The sequence below is a fragment of the Lemur catta genome, chromosome 8 (assembly GCF_020740605.2).
Source record: "Lemur catta isolate mLemCat1 chromosome 8, mLemCat1.pri, whole genome shotgun sequence".
Taxonomy (NCBI): domain Eukaryota; kingdom Metazoa; phylum Chordata; class Mammalia; order Primates; family Lemuridae; genus Lemur; species Lemur catta.
In genome coordinates this window covers 55,902,576-55,920,056 of record NC_059135.1, presented here as the reverse complement: position 1 = coordinate 55,920,056, position 17,481 = coordinate 55,902,576, and the positions used below count along the sequence as shown (strand labels likewise).

The 17,481-nt window shown below is 40.7% G+C and overlaps 1 protein-coding gene across 1 annotated transcript; it reads left to right on the top strand.

Annotated features, from left to right (window-relative positions):
- The first annotated feature begins 2,720 nt into the window (after nt 1–2,720).
- Nucleotides 2,721–16,940, top strand: KLHL23 (kelch like family member 23). The gene is made up of 4 exons (XM_045558726.1): nt 2,721–3,011; nt 3,983–5,197; nt 9,215–9,367; nt 16,136–16,940. Exons 2-4 carry the CDS (start codon nt 3,985–3,987, stop codon nt 16,444–16,446), a joined length of 1,677 nt encoding a protein of 558 aa, XP_045414682.1. The 5' UTR covers nt 2,721–3,011; nt 3,983–3,984; the 3' UTR covers nt 16,447–16,940.
- The last annotated feature ends 541 nt before the right edge of the window (nt 16,941–17,481 follow it).

Sequence of the window (17,481 nt, the reverse complement as noted above, 5' to 3'; positions counted from 1 at the left end):
TCCATCATCTACACACATTGATAATGATATCACAATTAGCATATCAAACATTTAATGGCATGGCTGTACTTAGTGGGAAGATATACTAAAAAGGGAAAAACTATTATTATTTGTAGAACCAGGAGTCCTTTGAAAGGTGAAGTGTGATGTCAACAAAACATTTAATTCCATGCTATGCTTAATATCTGCGAAATTGCTTGTGTCTCATTTCCATGGTGGCTCTTCATTTCTTTAAAACTTGAAATCACAGATGGCACATCTGTTTTCTTGAACAGTGTCATTAATTTATTTGACTTATGAGAGCTAATTATATGTTTCTGAATGCATCAAATCTATCAACACTTGCAATAGTCTCTTTGATAAAACATGTGATAAAGATAAACTATTCCAGGCAATATCCTTCAAAACCTGCTCTGGGCAAAGTGAAGCAGTCTAATAGTATATATATACACATACTTTACATACATACATACACACTGATATACATGTTTACCAATAATTCACAACCAAGGAACATCAGGCAGTGGAAACATGTTTTAATTGGTCCATGCAGCAATCTGAAATAACTGCACAAGTGACAATATAGTGAATTCTATTATTCAAAAATCATTTATTATTACATGTAGTTATGATACTAAAAGCCCTTGCTGTAAGTTAGAAGGAGCCGATAATATTTTCTATGCACAAACTTGGCAAACAGTAACTATAGCTACAAAAATAGCCATCTCTATACTTTGGTGACAAAAATATTTAATAGAATGCCCTTAAATCATCCTTGAATGGCAACACTGACAATACCATCAATATCAGTTATGAAGGGCAAACTATCTATAATTACAATTAACTACGAAGTTCATAATTTTTGAAGAATAATAAGATATTAACTTCCAAATTGAGGTTGTAATGGAGAATTAAGTGTAAATGTCCTTTTATTACAATAGCTAACATTTATATACCAAATCCTAAGTGCTCTCACATTAGTAATTTTATCTTTCCAGTAACTTTGTTACCTTGAGAAAGTATTGATATTGTCTATGTCTTACAGATCAGAAAACTAAGGATTAGAGAAGTTTAATAACTTTTGAAGGCTATGTGTTAGATACGTGGCAGAGCTGAACCTTAAGCCTGAAATGAAATCTCATACGCTTTCCTTTTCTACTAAACTGTTTACCAGATGTTGAGATGTTAAACCTTTCATTTATTTTTTTTTTCTATTTTGGGTCCAACACACATTTTCTTAACTGCATGAGAATCACCTGCTGCCTTGATTAGAACGCAGATTCTTAGGTCCCCACCCCAGAGAAGTCTGGAGGATAGTAGTTTTGTGGAGTGCTGCATAAGCAGCATCCCATGTAATTCAATTAGGGTGGTCTGATATGTGGAATTAAACTGAAACCACCTGAGGAGAACAAGCAGATGCTATTTATTCAGACAGAGCATGCTGTATAGAGTCAGTCTCCATCACTTGCCTTTGGCAGAGGCTCAAAGACAGGCAGGGGAATGGGAAGGCTTTATGGAAGTGAAAAAAAGAAAAGCCCAGGTATGCTCTGACTGGAAGTTGTTGGCACGGGAAAGCTGGAGGTGGGCTACTAGAAGTGGGGGTTATTTCATGTGATTGGTTTGGGGAACATATTTGGCTTTGTCAGGTTGGTGCTAAGATGGAAACAGAGGTAAAAGTAGGGAAGTTGGAAATCGTCAACCACTTCGTGACTGTTGTTGTCCAGTTGCTGCAAAGGTTGTGGTTTGGCTTCTTATGTGGTTCTGAGTTCTGTTACCACGTACTGTCTGGCCATTGTCCATCTGTATATTCTGTTTCTCAGACCATACTCTGAGAAACACACTGGCCTTCTTGGTTTGCCTCAGGCTTTTTAGGCTGAAAATACTGTCAGCCTAAAAATCTCAAATTTCACCTGGTAGCCCTAGTTAGTTTTTCGCCACCAGGCCTTCCTCCCTTAAGGTGGCTAGACTGTAAGGTCCATGAAAAACTGTGGACTATCTTTCAAAACTCTATTACTAGTGCCTAGCGCTGTCAGCCACTCATAAGGCACTTAAAATCTTGCTAACAAATTTGTGCTCGCTTCAGCAGCACATATACTAAAATTGGAATGACACAGAGAAGACTAGCAGTTTTAATTTTTTATCTAAAAAAAGGAATGATACATGAAAATATTTGATACTGGCTTTTGTTGGAACAAGAAAATGAACTTTCTAGAATAGCACATGAACATCTTTATGTGAATAGATTGTCACCAAAAAGGCTGGAGGCTGCTTGTCGCTACCGCGCTCTAAATTAAGTAACCCGAATCCTAGCCCTGGCTGACCCCCGTTTTCCTCAAAGCTGGTTAACCCGTGATGTGCCAGTCAGCCCCAAAGGCTCCTTCCTGAGTGCTCTGTTGGGGGTGGCATGGCGTCTGTGGGAAAGGGAGGCTACTTCTCGCATTTTGAAGGCAACTCCAGTCCCAGATCTTTAGTTTTGCCACATTCTCTCCACACTTTTCCTATCTCCCCTCACCATTAGGGCCTGGGGTGGTGAGAGCTACTGAGGCAGAGGAAAAAGTACATACACACCCATATATGGTCTTAATTTGGGACTAACAGTTTATCTAAGAGAAGACGCTCGAGAGTGTGTGTGAGAGAGGGAGAGAGCGAGCCAAGGAAAGGGGACGGGCGGTCTCGGCGAGGAAGCCGTCCCACCTGCCGCGGGGGCAGCCTCCGGGGAGGGGCCGCCGCCGCGCTCCCGCCCGCCCCGCCCCGCCCCGCTCGCAGCGCGGCCGGGCGATGGGGGAGTTCCCGCGAGTGGCCCGGCGCCCAGGCCGTACGGGGGGCTGTTCGTGTGGAGGTGGGGGAGCAGCCGGGACACCAAAATAGGAGCCGCTTGTGGGCTGGAGCAGCACTAGCAGGCAGCCTCCGCCGCGTCTCTTCCAAAGATGGTCAGAGGGTCCGGCGGCGCCCCCGCTCCCACTCGCTGCTAGCCCGCGGGCCAGCACCGCGTCCCGGAGCTTCTGCCGGAGGTAGGTGCTGTGCGGACCCGCCGCCCGCGGCCAGCCGGCACTGAGCGAGCGGGGCCAGGCGCGGGAGGGCGAGGCCGCGCCGCCTCCAGAGCCCGCTTGCGGCTGCAGAAGAGCACAGACAATGGCCGCGCGGGCGCCGGGCAGGGCCGAACGCGGCGCTCGGGGCGCCTGTGGTGCCCTCCCCACACCTGCGCCGGTGCCCGGCAAGGGCCGTGGGCACCGGGCCCGACTGGCGGCACGCAGCGCCCTCGAGTCGAGCCCGCGCCAGGCCCCGGGGCGGGGCGGTCTCCGGGCGGGAACGTGGGACCGGGGCCCAGGCGCGGGGCGCGCGGAAACCGCTGCAGCGGGCGCGGGGGCCGGAGGGGCTGCGCCAGGCCGGTCCGCTTTCCTTTATCTCCTCGCTTAAGCTAAAAGGCACGAGATTACCCTTTTCTGAGGTTTCTTTTAAGCTAAAAGGCACGAGATTACCCTTTTCTGAGGTTTCTTGTTGGCCACTTATATTTCAGTCATCCCTTTCTTGGCATTTCGATGTGATTTGAAAGGGAGACGGAGCTAGGGGAAAAGGTTAAATTGGGGCCGGGCTGAGCTGAGGCGGCCAAGGTCCGGCCTCGAGTGGGGTAACCCCTAGGACACTTGGCTTGCCTGGTGAGGGGCTCCTCTCAGACGCCCAGGCCGGGGCAGACTGCGGAGACTGGGTGAATGGGTTAGCAAATCAGTATTCTCAAAAGAACCACTGTGAAATCTGGGGGCCTCATTTCAGGCTCCTCGCTACCCTGAATTTCAATTGACCACCATATAAATTATGAAACAATCCATCCACATTTTGCATTTGTTACTTAGAATGCTGAACTTAATCTAGTTTTGGGGTATCCGATGCTAGTCAATCATTAGAATGATTGGAATATTTAGCATTGATTATTTGAGGTAATGTACAAAATTGAAATACGTTTATTATTTCATGTTTATTGCAGCCATGGCTCTAAAAGGACAAGAAGATTATATTTATATTTTCAAGGATTCGACACATCCAGTGGATTTTCTGGATGCATTCAGAACATTTTACTTGGATGGATTATTTACTGATATTACCCTTCAGTGTCCTTCAGGCATAATCTTCCATTGTCACCGAGCTGTTTTAGCTGCTTGCAGCAATTATTTTAAGGCAATGTTCACAGCTGACATGAAAGAAAAATTTAAAGATAAAATAAAACTCTCTGGCATCCACCATGATATTCTGGAAGGCCTTGTAAATTATGCATACACCTCCCAAATTGAAATAACTAAAAGAAATGTTCAAAGCCTGCTTGAGGCAGCAGATCTGCTACAGTTCCTTTCAGTAAAGAAGGCTTGTGAGCAGTTTTTGGTAAGGCACTTGGATATTGATAATTGTATTGGAATGCACTCCTTTGCAGAATTTCATGTGTGTCCAGAATTAGAGAAGGAATCTCGAAGAATTCTGTGTTCAAGGTTTAAGGAAGTATGGCAACAAGAAGAATTTCTGGAAATCAGCCTTGAAAAGTTTCTCTTTATCTTGTCCAGAAAGAATCTCAGTGTTTGGAAAGAAGAAGCTATCATAGAGCCAGTTATTAAGTGGACTGCTCATGATGTAGAAAATCGAATTGAATGCCTATATAATCTACTAAGCTATATCAACATAGATATAGATCCAGTGTATTTAAAAACAGCTTTAGGCCTTCAAAGAAGCTGCCTACTAACTGAAAATAAGATACGGTCTCTAATATACAATGCCTTGAATCCCATGCATAAAGAGATATCCCAGAGGTCCACAGCCACAATGTATATCGTTGGAGGCTATTACTGGCATCCTTTATCAGAGGTTCACATATGGGATCCTTTGACAAATGTTTGGATTCAGGGAGCAGAAATACCAGATTATACCAGGGAGAGCTATGGTGTTACATGTTTAGGACCCAACATCTATGTAACTGGGGGCTACAGGACAGATAACATAGAAGCTCTTGACACAGTGTGGATCTATAACAGTGAAAGTGATGAATGGACAGAAGGTTTGCCAATGCTCAGTGCCAGGTATTACCACTGTGCAGTCACGTTGGGTGGCTGTGTCTATGCTTTAGGTGGTTACAGAAAAGGGGCTCCAGCAGAAGAGGCTGAGTTCTATGATCCATTAAAAGAGAAATGGATTCCTATTGCAAACATGATTAAAGGTAAGTGCAGACTATGTTTATTCTGTATGTTTTAGATGTCTGGGTTTAGGCCAGCAGTCTCATTTCTCAACTTTGGGATGCTGTGTAGAAACTATAGTGGATTACACAACCAGTGTTGCACAGAATGTTCCAGGTAAAAACATAGCATAGCATAGTCTTCAACTTGTCTCAGAGTTATGTGATTAGAGTATGCTACTCTAATAGAAAAGAAATATCATTTATATAAGGAAACAGTATATTTCATTTTACTTTACATCATAACTCTAGATCTTTTTCTAGATCTTGCTTCAAGTCTTAAGAATTTATACTTAAGTGAAAGGCTAAATGAAGAGACAAATCTGGATAGTTTTATTAGTTCATGTTTTAATTTTTTTTCTTTTAAAATTGAATACTTTTCATATCTGCTTTTAACTATTCAACCTTTTTCCTCTTAAAATACACTGATCATCTCTCAAGAGGTCTTTCATTAAAACCTTGTAAGGTTTGTTCCCTACACAGTGTAACAAAGTATATTCTCTCAAGAACTAGAAACAAATAACCTCTGCTTTTTGTGATTCAGTCTTGTCTCATAACTTAAAGCACCAGGGGCAGACACCATACCCTCCCTCACGTGGCCCACAGAACCAGGCACACTACTGGATCTCAGTATCTGTCTGATAAACACTGTGTTTTCTTCTGTATTTGGTGATATATTAGCCTTGCTCTCCTTCTCTCCCACTGGAAAAAAAGTTAAACTGGAATCTTATTTCATTACATTTATTCTTCGGTGCTGGGGAGTTGTACAAAAGCAGCTGGTAGGTCATTACTAAATTTTGTCCCAAATGATTCTTCCCAGGCTTTTCTGTTTCTTTTTTAATGCTAGAGAGGGTGTGGGAATTTGACCTGGTCTGGAAATCTGACCTGGTATGATCCTTGGATGACTAGCAGGAAGCTGAGAGGCAGAATGGTCTTGTGATCAGGCACACTGCTTCTGGAGCTAAACTGCTTGGGTCCAAATCCACTTACTTGCTGGTAAGTTTGGATAAATTATTTAGTCTCACTGTGCCCCAGTTTTGCCATCTGTACAATGAAGATATCAATATTACCTAGCCTAAGGTTACTGAGAGGAGTGACCTTATACTTGTGAAGTGCTTAGAACAGTATCTGACAGATTAAGCACTCAGTAAATGTTACACATAATTGTCATGAACACCATTATAGAAGAACATGTTGGCTTTGATAGGCAGAAATATCTTTCATACTAAATCATGACCACTCTCATACATGCCCACAGGTTCAGCAATAGTTGGTAGGGTGAGAGAAGGTAGCTTAAAGCCTGTTGCTATTGCTGCTCTGGTTTTTGGTTTTGCCAGAGCTTGATGGCTGCTTACCGACTCCAGGATGGTTCAGAATGTCCTGATTCTTATCCTGAAAAAGAAACAAGAATAGTAATGTTTTAGCTGTTATTGTAAACCTGGATACATTTCTGCTTCTGATTCTTGATAATGAGGTAACAGTGGTTATCAGTGGTTTTGTGAGTATATTTCTTTGAGGATGGAAGTTTATTACTTTACTGAAATTTTAAAAAATTATATTTGAAACAGTGCTTGCTGAAAAGGAAATGTATCTACTGTGAAAGAAAGCCATATGTGTTCTTGCCTTAGCTTTGAGTGGAATAGGAGACCCTCATACCCCAGAGGTCTCCCCACTTCCCAGCTGGCTCTGAAATTCTAGTTTTATACTTGTAACTTGTATCTTTGATTCTTGTTTATATCTACTCATCCAAGGGAAGGGTAACACTTTTTGTCATTTATATGCAGTTTTGACTAGTATTTGTTCTGATGGTTAGACTCATACTGAACTTTTAGTTTCCCATTTTTCTGTAGAAAAGATAACATTTTTCTCAGTTAGTTTTATTTTGTTGTCATGAAGTGAACTAACAGCTTTCCCTGGTAGTGAGAACTTAATTTGGATAGAGTCAAATTTCAAATTCATTTCCTTTTTTGGTCTAGGGATGTGATGTACAGAAAAGAAATAAATACATGGCTGTGTAGGAACTACTAAATTTTTTTTTCATAAGAAACTTTTAATTTTGGAGTAGAAATGAACAAGAAGATTCATTTATGTGTATCCCGCACATAAAAGTGCTAAGTAAAAGTTGGTGGAAAGACAAAACCAACTTTTCAACTAAAATGAACCTCATCATCTTTCTTCCTCTCTTTATCTTCCCCTGCTGAACCCATTTCCTCCTTCTCTTTACTTTCTGTGGCATCAGTGTTTGCTAGTTTTCCCAGCTCAGAACCACTGAATCAGTCTGGTTTGTCTCTGACTCAGTCAGTTATTCATTAAGGACTATCTCTTTTAGCTCTGTCTCTTGCCTCTGTGCTCTTCCCTCCATACCCCATCTAAATCAGGCCCTCGATACTCCTCAACTGGGCCAGTACCTAGATCTTTCTGACACCTGTCCTCCTCCTCCTCCCTTCCTCGGTTTAAAAACCTTAAATAATCTCACTGAATTAAGTCCAGATACTTAGTTGGGCGTCAGTATCCTTTATCACGTGGCTTCAGCTTACCATGCCAGCCTTAATTCCCATGTAACAATGTGCCACCTACCCTGGTCAAACTGGGCTATTTGACATTGTCCAGTAAGCCTATGCACTCGCCTGTCCCTCTGCCTAGAATGTCTTCCTTTCACCTCTACCTGCCAAAGTCCTACCTACCAAGGTTGGGGTCAAATTCTGCCACTACCTGCTGCAATTTCCACAGTCAAAAGCATTGTCTTTTTGCTCTGACCATTCACAGTCATTCATTTTTCCCCTTTTTATGGTAGTTTTACTATTCTAGACCTTGTGTTCCAATTACAGTCATGCTTTGCTTGACAACATGGGAGGGGGTTCATTTTCAGAAATGCGTCGTTAGATGATTTCATCATTGTGTGAACATCATGGAATATACATACATAAACCTAGATGGTATAGTCTACTACAGACCTAGGCTATATGGTATAGCCTGTGGCTCCTGGGCTACAAACCTGTACTAAATACTGTAGGCAATTATTACACAATGGTCTATATTCATATATCTAAACATAGAAAAGGTACAGTAAAAATATGGTATAAAAGATAAAAAAAAGTGGTACAACTGTATAGGACATTAACCATGAATGGCACATGTAAGGCTGGAAGTTGCTCTGGGTGAGTCAGTGAGTGGTGAGTGAATGTGAAGGCCTATAGACTTTTTACAAAAAAAAAAAAATTCTTCAATAGTAAATTAATCTTAGCTTACTATAACTTTTTTACTTTATAAACTTTTAAATTTTTTAAAAAACTTTTTAACTTTTTCAACACTTAGCTTAAAACACAAACACATTGTACAACTATATAAAAATATTTTCTTCATATCCTTATTCTATAAGCTTTTTTCTATTTAAAAATTTTTTTTTTTTACTTTTTAAGCTCTTTGTTAAAACTAACACCATTAGCCTAGGCCTACACAGGGTCAGGATCCATCAGTATCACTGTCCTTCACCTCCACACCTTGTCCCCCTGGAAGGTCTTTAGGGGCAATAACAGGTATGGAGCTGTCATCTCCTATAATAACAATGCCTTCTTCTGGAATGCCTCTTGAAAGACCTGCCTGAGGCTCTTCTTGAGGAGTAGGTTTATTTACACCAGCATCACCACAAACACGTGAGTAATACTTTGAGCTGTATCTTTATAACAACTGTGATGATGTCACTAGGTGATAGGAATTTTTCAGCTCCATCAAATCTTATGGGGCCACCATCATATGTGTGGTCTGCAGTTGACTGAAATGTCATTGTTATGTGGTGCATGACTGTATTTGTATGCATGTCTCACCTTCTTTTAAAAGAGCACAAGGAGCTTTCCTTTTTTATTATTTTATTCCTCATAGCACCTAGCACAATACCTTGCATTTACCATCAATAATAACGAAAACAGTAATAAATTTTGCTCAGTATTCACTGCCAAAAAGAATGAAGATCAATCTAAAGGTGTGATTTTAATTAACACACAGGTGTGGGAAATGCTACTGCCTGTGTCTTACATGAAATTATCTATGTCATTGGTGGCCACTGTGGCTACAGAGGAAGCTGCACCTATGACAAGGTCCAGAGCTACAATTCAGATATCAACGAATGGAGCCTCATCACCTCCAGTCCACATCCAGGTAACAAAATACTATCTCAACTAGTACATGTTGTGATGCAGTTTATCAGTGTAAGGGATGGCTAAAAAATGGGCTGGAAATAGAAAATGCTAATTTTATAGTAGCCTACACAGGGGTATAATTAAAAGGCTCAAAATATTCATATATCCATCTAACAATCATCATTATTAGATTTCAGGTAGATCACGTCTGCAAATATTTTCCCTGATGTCTTTACACAATGCACATTTTAAGCTTATGTAGTTAAAGGTGGTAGTTTCTTTTAAAATTTTTTTTCACTTAGGTTCTTTTTTGTGTTTCCTTTTCCTTTGTTATGTGCTTTCTTTCATTTACTGCATGCATTATATAAAACACGCTTTTTATAAACAGTTAAAAAGCACTGATCTAGCTATCAAATGGGAAGAGTACCTGGTGATTGGAGTTCAGCTACAGATTATTTCCTCTTTTAGAAGCATGTTCTTTCTGGATTTCAATTACTATTAAGCACTCACTCCTACGACGTGCAGAGCCCTACGTTGGCCTCACCTTAACTACCATGAGGAGGACAATGTTGTCTGCCCATGGATTGGCTTGACTTCTTTGATGTCTTTTGTTCTTTGACTTTTCTCTTTGTGAAGAGCTTGGGGGGAGCACAGGTTTTAGCCTATTACAGTTATGCCATGTGTTTAAGTTTTTTTCATTAGGAAAGATTCATATCATCATATCACCATATCACTTTGAATCATTTTCCATTGAGCATCAGGATTCCATGTGGATCACTGGAGAGGGTAGTTGAAATTCACAAGCTTGAACTGTCTGAGAGTAAAAATAATAGGGAATCTTCTTGAGCCCTTACTGTAGGTCAAGCACTGGCTAAGCACATTGTATGTAAGATGACCTTAAATTCTCACTATAGCTCTATGACCAGATATTGTTTATCACCATTTTACATATTTGGAAATGGAGACTTAGAAAGGATAAGTAACTTTCCCAAGGTCACACAGTTTGAAAATAGTGGACCAGAATTCACATTCTGGCAGTCTGAATTCTTCAACCTGTGCTCTAACCGCTAAGCAATCTGCCTCTTGTTAAGGGAAGCTCTCTTGCTTTTGACCATTACAGCTACTTCTAGCCATACATCATCTATCTCATCTTATGGTTCAGGTGGAGCACACCTAAATCTGGTGCTACATCTCCATATGCCACAGGCTTTGTGTAAAAAGAAACTTCAGCCACAGGCTGCCCTGGCTCTGAAGACATCATGGAGGGCATAGGCTTCTGCCTCCTAGTAGCTCATATGTACCATCCCAGACTCTTTGTTGTGATCACTGAAGTTATAACAGAAAGTAATCATAACAGCTCATACTGAGTAATAGCTAGCATCTATCCAGTAAGTATGTACCAGGCACTAACTATTCCAATAATTTTACATGTATTAATTTATTTAAACCTCACAATAATTCTGTGAGCTAGATACTGTTATTATCTCATTTTACAGGCCACGGAGGCAGAGAAATTAAATAAATTGCTGAAGGTCAGCCAGCTATTGCTTGTTAGAGGTGAGGTTGAATCCCAGACAGTCTGGCTTAGAGCCCATTCTCTTACCAACTTCACTATTAACTCATTTGAACCTCATGAGTTAGATATTACTATGCCCATTTTGTGGACAGACTTGTGTTTACAAAGAAAATCCAATGCATGAAAAGTCAGATTAACAAATTAGAGGGCAGTTATTTATATTATAAATTCAATATATATTTCATAAAGCTATTCCCTTAAAAATTAATGTCCCCCGTGACATATTTAAATTGCATATAGCTTATTAACTACTTGAAAAGAGTCTAAAAGGCAGTGTGACTTAATCCAAAGTATTAAAAGCCATGGAAAATTCAAAATCAATCCAAAAGAAATATTAAACTACAGTATGAATCAATGGGAACATATAATGCCACTTGTAAAGTTTTGATTTACATTGGACTTTTTCCTGACAAAATTTAAAAAACAAGTATCAAATTAGCATCTTGCATGATATGCTCTATTTAGCTTTCACAGTGCTTAAAATATTTTTGAACTGGCTTGTTACCACTATATAAAATTTAGGAGATTTCAAGTAAAAATCATGATTTCTGGCCTATAGAAAAATTGGAATATCTAGCAGCCTTGGACACATATTCCAGGCAACAATCACTGGAGCCAGGTTGTAGCTGTTCCTGTTAGAGGAGGTTTGTATGCTCCATTTCACCACAATCCCTGCAATTCTCATCACATCACAGACCTAGGGAGCCTGTGCTGTTGTTTTTCTTACCCCTGGCCTGCTTCACTCAGCTAGTCTATTATCTCCTTAAGCTCTTGAAGGCATTTGTATCTGCATCCACTGAATTATATATAGCAAGGTATGCTTCTTTGGCACTTTACCAGCACCTCTTGAGGAATGTAAAATGTCAGTCTTGAGTTGACCTTATATAGATACATAGTTAGAGTAAGAAGAAATGACTACTATTATTTTTAAAAGGTATTATAAATGTTATCTTTTATCTTAACTCCTTTAACAGGGCAGCTTTGTATAATTGAAAAACATGGGGTTATTGTTTCATTAAGTTCAAGATGACATTTATTGAGACCCTACATTGAGAAAGGTAGTATTCTGGTAATTGTGTAAGATGCAAAGATGACTAAGTGCTAGTCTCTACTGCTACAGGAACTCAGAATCTAGTAGCAAATACACATTCATGATGGGAATACAGAGGAATCTTTGGTAAGTTCTGTAATACACAAAGAAATGCTGTTGGCCGGGCACGGTGGCTCACGCCTGTAATCCTAGCACTCTGGGAGGCTGAGGCGGGCAGATTGTTTGAGCTCAGGAGTTTGAGACCAGCGTGAGCAAGAGCGAGACCCCGTCTCTACTAAAAAAAATAGAAATTAGATGGACAACTAAAACTATAGAAAAAATTAGCCAAGCATGGTGGCACCTGCTTGTAGTCCCAGCTATTTGGGAGGCTGAGGCGGAAGGATTGCTTGAGCCCAGGAGTTTGAGGTTGCTGTGAGCTAGGCTAACGCCATGGCATTCTAGCCCGGGCAACAGAGTGAGACTCTGTCTCAAAAAAAAAAAGAAAGAAAGAAAGAAATGCTATTGAAATTGAGAACAGAGAGAGCTTAAGTCTAATTAAGGGAAATCTGGCACTCTTAGAATGCTTCTATGGGTAGGTAGTTATGATTATGGGTAGGTAGAAAAAATTAGCTGGGCATGGTGGCCCGTGCCTCTAGTCCCAGCTGTTTGGGAGACTGAGGCAGGAGGTTGGCTTGAGCCCAGGAGTTTGAGGTTGCTGTGAGCTCTGATGACACCACTGCACTTCTAGCAGCACTCTGTCTCCAAAAAAAAACAAAACACAAAACAACAACAAAAAAACAAGAAGAGAACCCATTTTAGAACAGATTGGGAGAAAAACAGAAGGCAAGGAGATCTGCTAAGACTGCTGTATTAATAATCAGCCAGATGAGGAATGCTGAAAGCCTGAAGAAGTGGTAGGAGTAGAAAAAGAGGGGCAGATATGAGAATATTATGGATTCAACAGCTGCTTGCTTCCTTGGCTGATTGGATACAGGCAATGAAGGAGAGTAAGGAGTTGACAGTGATCCCAGGGTCTCCAGCCAGTTGCCTGGGAGGATGGAGGGTACTGAAGGAGGAACCAATGGGGAGGGAGAGGAAGGGAGGAGATGAGCTCAGTTTCGAAGATGAAGTGAAGGACTAGTTGGAGAACCCAAAAGAGCTGTCCAGCAAGCAATGGGAAATGTGGGTCTGCTGCTCAGGAAGAGGGATGTAACTAAATGTAGAGATCTTGGAGTTGTTTGCTTGGATGACGGCTGTGGGGATGGGGATGAATGAGATGCCTTGGGAGGGCAGGCCCAGGAAGACAGTTATGGCCAGAATCTTGGGAAACATGTTGAGTTGAAGAATGGGCTGAGGAAGAAGAGTGCGTGAAGAACAGGGAAGGAACAGTAGATGACAAAGGAGAAGGGCCAGTGGAGAGCTGTATCAAGTGGGGAGAGAGAACTCTCTCCTCGACCTGCCATTTATTTACTTGCCTGTACAGTGGCTTAACCTCTTGGGGCTTACTTTCCAGTAAAATAAGGAAGTTGGACTACATAAGCTTTGTAAGTCCTTTCAATGAGCACAATCTTAGGGGAAAAAATCAAAATCAATTCCAATGGATATCATGGTTGTCTCTGAACCCCTCTATCTCTTTGTTCATATCACTCATGTTAACACTGAATATAACTGCCACGTATTTATTTTAATATTTGTGTGTAAACTCTTTGCACCGTGACAGATCATGTCATTCCCATGCTTGATCACTCATTTGTTCACCATTCATATATCTAACAGATATTTGCTGAGTGCTTCCTATGCGTATTCTATACACAGTGCTAGGAGCACAGTAAATAAGACAGTCCCATGGCCTTACTAGCTTAGAGGAGTTGAATGACAAAAAGCGCAGTTACAGCTGAGGAAGGAAAAGTTCCTATCAACAGTAACAGAACATTGTGTGTTGTATTTGGGTAACAGGAAAAAGAGTCAGGAATCACTTTATTTTAAACATTTTTACTGCTATAGGAAGACTGAGATACCTTTCTTAACATAAGAATCACAAATTGAGGATTTTTTGGTAAATTTTGAATAACTTAAGAAAAACCTAGTAGGCTCATTGTTGAATCACTTATACCAGCTGATAAAATTTTTGAACCACCCTTAATTTTCACAGTAACCATTGATGGAATAATTCATATAATTTATATGAACAGTATTTCACAAGTACTTGATACTAACTCATATAAAAATTCTATATATATGTAACTGGAAAGTAAACAAATGAATTTTTAACAGGAGAATTATTTCTTTGAATAATTGAAAATATTTAAATTGAATTGAAACTTGAGAACAATATGTGGAGTCAAAGCAAAGATGCCCTCTTCTGAAACTTTCCTTAGCCTTGAAGACCTAGGTAGTGGGGCCAGGCATGGTGGCTCATGCCTGTAATCCCAGCACTTTGGGAGGCCAAGGTGGGAGGATCTCTTGAGGCCAGGAGTTCAAGACCAGCCTGAATGACATAGCAAGACCCCATCTCTGCAAAAAATAAAAAATTAGTCAGGCGTGGTGGTGTCTGTAGTCTCAGCTACTTGGGACGCTGAGGTAGGAGGATCACTTGAGCCCAGGAGTTTGAGGTTGCTATGATCTAGGCTGACGCCATGGCATTCTAGCCCAGGTGATAGAGCAAGACTCTGCATCAAAAAACAAAAACAAAAAAACCACCCAATCTAGGTAGCAAGAACTTTACTGATAAGAAGTTGTCTTCCACTCTTAAAGAGGAAATCACATTTCTGATTGTACATTCTAGTTCTAAAGAAGGGCTCACTGATAAGATTTTCTTCCACATGAAAGTGTGGGCACACATTGGGGCTCAAGAGGGTACAAGGTCTAACTCATTCATTGATCCAACAAACATTTATTAAACAAGGAACATCCCAGATAATGAAAAGTGCTATGAAGAAAATTAAAATAGCATGATGTGGTAGGCATGCCTCACTGGCCATTTCAGCTTGGATGGCAAGGAAGGCCCTCTGGGGAGGTGACAGTAAGATAAGATCTGAGTGACAAGAAGAAAGCAACCCTGCAAAGACCTGGGAAAAGGAGAAACTTCAAGGCAGAAGGAACTGCTCAGCAACAGCCAGTTAAATCTTTATTTATTTGTTATAATGTAAGTGCCACTGACAAATCCTCCTCTTCCTTTAGGGCTGCAGTTAGAAGTATTTGAGTGTAATTTTATGACTGATATTCCCAGAGAATGAATTATTGGGCTAGGAGTGATGTTAAAAGTGGGAGTGTGGAAGAAATAGGTCTGGGACTAGGATGAGGCCAGTGAGACGTTTGAGGCACAGAATTTAAGGAGTCGCTCAGAGAGTGACTCAAGAGAGTTGTGCCTCCCAACATTTTGCAACTTAAGCACCTCACTCGCTTCACCATCATCACAGCCGTGGGAAGAAGGGAGAGGAAGTAGAGTTGTGAAAACCGTCCTTATGCCTTGAAGAGCCAACAGATTTGGATGTGGAGGAGGAGATGAATAAAATGGGAAACACTACAACAGCCTAGGAAGGGGGCCCCTAGGTATAGACTTCCAGCCCTAGGACCCAGATCCCACATAGCAGCCCTCTGCTGGGAGCACCTTGCCCAGCTTCTGAGGGTAATAGACTCTCATACCCCACAAATCTGGGTGTGTATTTCTCTAACTTCCGATGTCCATTCTGGAGAGAAGCTAGCGAGGCCATCCTGTGTGGCACCTGTGGCAGCAGACAAGACAGATTGTCTGCCACTGGTTACAGGGATAGCTACCAGGATCCGAAGGGACCTACACCAGCTTACCTAGTATATCTTCCTAGAAGAAGGACTCTACTGCTACCATCTTGACAGATAGGTGTCAAATAAAAGGTTTCTGTATTGGGAAATTCCCAGAACGGTGGTGGTCTGTGGGATGAATTCCTCTTTGGCATCTTGCAAAGCCAGCTTAAGGATGAGCTGAGGGGTAATGGGAGTGTGGCAGGAATGAGTGATTTGAATCAGGTGACAGGGAATGGATTTTAAGCCTCAGTATTGCAGTGCTGTGTGCCACAATTAAAATGTCACCACTACTCTGTTTTTGTGTGCTAAGTTGGAAGGGATTATTACATCACCACACTATGGTATCTCCTTTATTTGTTATACTAAAAAATTGCTCTTTTCTTTTTTCTTTTTAAAAGAATATGGATTATGCTCAGTTCCATTTGAAAATAAGCTCTATCTAGTCGGTGGACAAACTACGATCACGGAATGCTATGACCCTGAACAAAATGAATGGAGAGAGATAGCTCCCATGATGGAAAGGAGGATGGAGTGCGGTGCTGTCATCATGAATGGATGTATTTATGTCACTGGAGGATACTCCTACTCCAAGGGAACGTATCTTCAGAGCATTGAGAAATATGATCCAGATCTTAATAAGTGGGAAATAGTGGGCAATCTCCCAAGTGCTATGCGGTCTCACGGGTGTGTTTGTGTGTATAATGTCTGATTGAATCTGCGGAAATGGCCAGGTAATCACTGTTTCAGAGTACAGTGAGAAAAAAATGGAATGTAGGGTTTTGAGTTCCTTACTTGTTATTGTGATCTGACACATGACAGGGGATCAGTAGATTTTAATTCCTAACCCCACTCTACTCCCAAACCCAGTGCTTAATGGGCAAGAAAAGTCTTATGTATATATACAATTGAGTAAGTGGGGTTAACCCCTATAATCTCTGCTTTTCAAAGGTGATACGAAATATTTGACACTTGGTAAAATGTGAAATACTTCTGTAGTGAATCTTTTCCTCCTGGTAGCATCAACACTGGGGATGGGTCAGAATCATTCTACGGAATGAAATGTCTCTTAAGAGCCATTAACTAGTAGGAATTTGAAATTTAAAGAGGGAATCTTCTCTACCTCTACAAAATCAACACTTAAAATTTTCTTTTCATCTTTAAAATTATTTAGAATGGAGATTTACTTTAAGTCTAGTTTTTTTTCCTTTGTAGTGTAGATAATTTATTGTTGTTTTTCTTTATTTACTGACTACCAGATATATATAAAATAATGTGCAAAGGATTATTACTGTTCAAAGAGTTTACAAACTAAAAGAATGGCAAATATGAAAAATTGCAGAGAAGATAGTTAAATATTTGCTTATGCTAAGGGCTATTTTTAATTTTCAGCTTTGATGTAAATTGCTGGCTTAGGTGTCTTTAGTTTAAGCATGTTAGGAAATGCTCTTTATTCTTACATGTAAATACATGTCTGCTTATAAAGCTGAATTTCAGAAAGCATGTAGAACAGTTGTGGTATAGTAGAAAATACCTTGACAAGAAAATAATTTACATTCATTTCCCAGCTCTGCCACTAACTAGATTTTGTTACTTGAGTTGAGTCACTTAACTTGTCTTTGATTAGAGCTTCCTGACCTATGCACATTGGCACTGCAAGTCACAGATGTGCCTAGATATGGATCTGTTCACCCCTTGATGCAGCTAAAGGTAATCGGGATCACCTTTGTCCATTGTCTCCAGTGTG